The sequence below is a fragment of the Penaeus chinensis genome, chromosome 28 (genome assembly GCF_019202785.1).
Source record: "Penaeus chinensis breed Huanghai No. 1 chromosome 28, ASM1920278v2, whole genome shotgun sequence".
In the NCBI taxonomy this organism is placed as follows: Eukaryota; Metazoa; Arthropoda; class Malacostraca; order Decapoda; family Penaeidae; genus Penaeus; species Penaeus chinensis.
This window is the reverse complement of record NC_061846.1, coordinates 2,933,664-2,938,663: the sequence shown is the minus strand read 5'-3', so window position 1 is coordinate 2,938,663 and position 5,000 is coordinate 2,933,664. Positions and strand designations below refer to the sequence as shown.

The window sequence follows — 5,000 nt, the reverse complement described above, 5'->3', positions numbered from 1 at the left end:
CCTGCCTTGTGGCGTCGCTGACCCTCCCTCCTGTTGCAGATGTGGCGGGTCGCAGCGGTGGCGGTGGCCTGTCTCCTGGGGGGGCTGGGGGGCGCCGCGGCGGGCCCTGATGGCGAGGAGAAAATCACGTGGGCAGAGGTGCTAGGGGTCCCCGCCCCCCCTCCTGCCCTGCCCGCGGAGGAGTACGAATATGAGTACTATTACGAGGACGACGAAGGCACGGCGAGGATAGACGCCAAGGACGACTTCTTCGCCAACCACGACTACGAGTACGTGGACACCGCCGACCCGTCGTACACGCCGCCTCCGCCGCCGTCGCCGCCCGAGGAGGAGGAGGAGGGCGGGGAGAAGACGGCAGAGCGGCGGACGCTGGACCTGCTATACCACTGGTTCCTGAGCGACCCCAAGAAGCCGTCGCGGCCGTCGCTGATCGAGGAGGTCTTCCGCACCATCGACAACCACATCATCGAGGACCTGCGCGAGTGGAACGCCAACGCCTTCCCGCACCTGCCCAAGAAGTCCGCCATCAGCGCCGCCCACGACCACGGCGCCCGCGCCACCAAGGGCACGCCCGCGGCCGCTGCTCAGGAGGACTCGCTGCTGGTGACTGACGAGCAAGGGCGCGACCACGTGGTCACCATCAACGACATCGTGACGTCACTCGGCCACCTGGACGAACAGACGCTGACGGAGCTCCTGCTGGGCCCTCCCGCGCCCGCCGACAAGAGGTCCTCCGTGGCGCTCCCGTCGCCGCCCGCGCTGCCCCAAGGGACCAGCCTCGTGCCGGTGCTCGTGCCCAAGCCCAGGCCAGCCTTCGTCCTACAGGAGAAGCAGCAGCAGCCCCTCCTCCTGCACGCTCTTGAGGCCACGCCGGGGGAGCTGGCGCGCCCGGTGCGCCACACCGGCCCCGCCACGGCCGCCCCCACAGGCCCTCCCAAGGCCGCGGCGGCGCTGCTGGCAGAACAAGGCGACGACGTGTTCGTGGTGCAGGATGAGCAGGGCGGGGTGCAAGTGGTGACGCTGCAGGACATCCTAGCGTCGCTCTCCGCCCTCGACTCCGGCAGCGTGAACCAACTGCTCTTCGGCGAGGGCCACGGCGTGGCGCCCCTGTTGCCCCTCCCCTCGGCCTCCGGCCAGGACGCAGCGGCCGCGGCGCCCGTGCCTCTTGCTGTGGTTCGGCCCAACGCCGCCAGCGCCGCCAGCGCCGCCAACAGGCTGGTCACTCCAAGCATTGCGACGACCGCCGCCCCCGTCTCCACTCCCGCCCCCACCTCCGCCCCCACGCCCCCTCCCCGGGCGCCCTCCGTCAGCACCGACTTCGACGGCAACCTCCACGTGCGGGCGCGGCCGGGTTCCGTCGCCGTCGACCTGCGCAGCCACGACTGGGCGGCGCGGGCGGCCGGCCACTCGAAGGGGCCGGCGGGGCCCGCGGAGGGGGGCTCTGAGGGCGGGCTCGTGCGGCGCGACGGCAACGGCGACATCCACATCAGCCCTGCGCCCGGACGCCCATTCGCCCTCGACGTGCACAGCATCATCGCTCTCGCCGAGCAGGCCGAGCAGGAGGCGCAGGCTGAGGCGGGGAAGAGTGTCCTAAGCAAAAGCAACCAGAACCGCCTAGCGGGCAGTCCGGCCAAGGGCGGCGAGGAGCTGCCCAGCCGCGGCCAGGAGCTCCTGTCCTTCCTGGCGGGCGTGGACGCCCTACCGACCGCCATCCCGCCTAGCCCACCTCCTGCCCCCACCCCCACGGTTGCCCCCGCTGTCAACCACCAACTGCTCTTGCAGGCCCTGGGGCGCCCCCAGCCTACAACCCCCGCCCCGGCCCCGAGCCCCCCCGCTTCCGGGGGCCTTGGCGCCACGCTCACTAGCTTTCTGTCCCGGCTAGTGGGCGGCGGCACGGAGCAGACGGCGGCACCGCAGGTGGAGGTGGAGGTGGCACCTGAGCCTGCGCCGGCCCTCACGCCCCAGCAGGAGTACATCCAGCTGGTCCTGCGGCAGCAGAAGCGCCACGCCGTGGAGGACGTGTTCGGCGACGTGGTGATCCCTCTGCCGCAGCCCATCCACCACCGTGCGTCGCCGCCGGCCCCTGCGGCGCCCGTGAAGCGCGAGGCGGTGGACAGCGGCGCCCAGGTGGAGGCGGAGGAGGAGGAGGAGCCTTCGACGCTACTGGCCGGCCTGTCCCCGCGCGTCCTCAACACGCTGCGCCACCAGCTGCAGGATGTGCCGCACTTCGTGCCGCCCACCCTCCGTCGTGCCGCCCACGCCGCAGCCCCCTCGACGCAACCCGCCGCGGACGCCAGGGCAGACGATGTGCCCGATAACGAGATCCAGAGGCTGGCGACGTCGCCCTTGGAGTCGCTCGCCTCCTATGCCTCATCCTTCGTCCCCTCCCCCTCCCCTTCCCCCTCTTCCTCTTCCTCTGTCCCGCAGCTGCTCTCGAAGCTCCCTTCGGAATCCCTGCGAAAGCTTCTCCTGCAGGCGCTGCAGAAAAAGAGCAGCGCCTCCACCCCCGAGCGGCCGGTCGTCCGCGCCCCACGCATACCCGACAAACCCCAAGCCCGCAGCTCGTACGCCGAACTGCCCGACTATAGCAGCATCGGCGGGGGCTACGGGGGCGGCTACGCGTACGGCCACAGCGGCAGCAGCACGACGACGGCCGGCGACGAGAACCCGTTGTTCGACGTGTACTTCCTGGCCGACGCCACGTCCCTCTACAAGATCGGCGACACCAACCTCTCCCTCAAGACGCCCAAGATCGGCAGCCCTAAGAACTTCGTGGACACGCGCCACCCCTTCGGCTACCACTACGACGACCACCACCAGCAGGGCTACGGCCACCACCAGCAGAGCTACGGCCACCACCAGCAGGGCTACGGCTACCCTGCCACCTACGGCTACCACTAGGGCTACAGCAGAGTGGTGGTTCGGGAAAATCCTAAGCCCTTTATTTATTTCCATAGATTTTAGGGGGAAAAATATATACATATACAATCTAGGCTGGTTACTAGATTATTTTTCCATGTATACTTGTAATGTAGAGTTTCTTAATAAAATATTTCAAAATAGGAACTGCTTTTGAATGAATAAGAACAACAACGTACGATTATCAGTCATCCATATCTCTGCCAAAATTGCTACTCCACCAGGAAACATAAATAGCAGTACTATCATATACTACTAGCCCTGCCTTAATAATTATCAATAGTAATAATAACCAATAAACACAAAGGTGACTTCTTTCATCATTCTCACAATCAACAACAAGTAACAACAACAGCTATGGCAACAATGACAACAAACAACAAAATTGCATAGAAAGCAAAGGCAAATACTAACCTTTGAAAGACATTTGGTTCTTGTAGAATAAGAATCACCATTAAAACTGCCAATAATTTTAATTGAACCCCAAACATCTGAGGAAGGAAAAGAAAAAAATATTACCTGTTAAGTAAAATAATAATAAAACAAATAAATGAATAAAAATAATAAAATTCTTAAAACACTTAAAAAACAACTAATTTAAGAGGGAAAAAATGAAAACAATGATGACAAAGGCAATGATAAGTTCTTGGTTAAATGATAAGACAAAAGAATCACTGCTATCTTATTGATGATTATACTTGACTTTTGCCTTGCTACGTCCTTATACCAATTCTAGATATTACTGATATCGTATTTGGGTAAATAATTTGGTCACTTCTTATACTTTCAATAAGTTTATCAAAAATTATGATGTATCCAGTTTTAAGACTTTTAAGATTTTTTTAAATCAATTTTCTCATAACTGGTAACTACTACCTTGTTTCATCAATCAATATGCAATATATCTAAAATTTAGGTAACATTTACCAATCATGCCTATATCTTCATTATTATTATACAAAATACCATGAAGAATACTGTAACTATGAGCGGGAACAAGAGAATGAGGAGCAACAACAAAATAAGGATGGAAAAAAAACAGAGACTAACAAATACATTGGGGAAAAGAATAGAGAAGATTGTATTATCAATAATAAAGTAAAGTTCTAAAAAATAAAAAATATCCATTAATTCTAAAAAAGATGTGTATTTTTAAGAAAATGTAAAAACTTTTCTTGAGTTGTATGTACACCACACACAAAATCAGTGACCTTAGTCCTGAATACTAAGGTGAGCTTAGAAAGAAAAATATAATCAAAATTGAATTTTTTGTTAAAAAAGGGGAGAGTATATAACCTATCAACTGTACTGTAAAATATTATATAATTTGATCTAATTTCTGTGATAACATAACCTTCTTATACAAAACAACTGCTCTTTAAATTTCTTCTTTATTCTTTCACCAAATATCTGGTTCAGCCAAAGAAAAAAAAAATCCTAAAAATGTACTGCTTTACCTGTATATAGATTTCTTGATACATTCATCAGTTCCATCCCTTAACACGTTAACTTATCAAAAACTATTGGTTAACGTTACTGAGAGCAAAACACAGACAGAGGAAAATGGACACTGTTATCCTACAGAGCATAAAAGATAGAGTAATAAAAAATACAGGTTTGGTTGCTCCGGCCTCATATTTACTGCGAAATGACCAAAATATCTACTGCATATCACTGCTCAGAGACTAAGCCCATAACATCCTCACACAGCAATAGTTCTTAATGTCTGTTTGATGTAAGTTGGCACACAGTACTAATAAATGGGAGATACAAGGGAACTTGCCCTTCTACCTAAAGAATAAATAGAAGGTTGGAAAGGTTATGTTTGGACTTTGGGTTAGCAAGGATACCCTGATTTTGGGACTCTCCATAAATCAGAAATTAATAATACATGATAAATATTCATACGATGTGATACCTCGACTCCACTCGATAACAAACCAGGTATTCTTATCCCATCTTATAATTACCTTCTCCTCGTTATACCGTACCTGTAAAACGTGACGGATTTAGAAGTTCCTTTTCTTGCTAACTTGTAATTATTCCACAAAAGCTTTTAGACCTAAAACAGAACACAGACG

The 5,000-nt window shown here is 54.0% G+C and overlaps 2 protein-coding genes across 2 annotated transcripts in view; one reads left to right on the top strand and one right to left on the bottom strand.

Annotated features, from left to right (window-relative positions):
• Positions 1-3,063, top strand: part of LOC125040069 (nascent polypeptide-associated complex subunit alpha, muscle-specific form-like) — an 8,871-nt gene extending 5,808 nt beyond the window's left edge. Inside the window, exon 2 of the mRNA XM_047634523.1 lies at positions 40-3,063. Within this exon, the coding sequence (XP_047490479.1) occupies positions 40-2,901 (2,862 nt within the window). The 3' untranslated portion in view covers positions 2,902-3,063. The remainder of the gene's footprint in view (positions 1-39) is intronic.
• The window catches only part of LOC125040070, a 63,955-nt gene that overhangs the window by 58,892 nt on the left and 63 nt on the right, over positions 1-5,000 (bottom strand). Inside the window, exons 1-2 of the mRNA XM_047634524.1 lie at positions 4,911-5,000; positions 3,334-3,410 (exon numbers count right to left, since the gene is read on the bottom strand). The exon at positions 4,911-5,000 is cut by the window's right edge and continues 63 nt beyond it. Coding sequence (XP_047490480.1) covers positions 3,334-3,410 — 77 coding nt within the window. The 5' untranslated portion in view covers positions 4,911-5,000. The remainder of the gene's footprint in view (positions 1-3,333; positions 3,411-4,910) is intronic.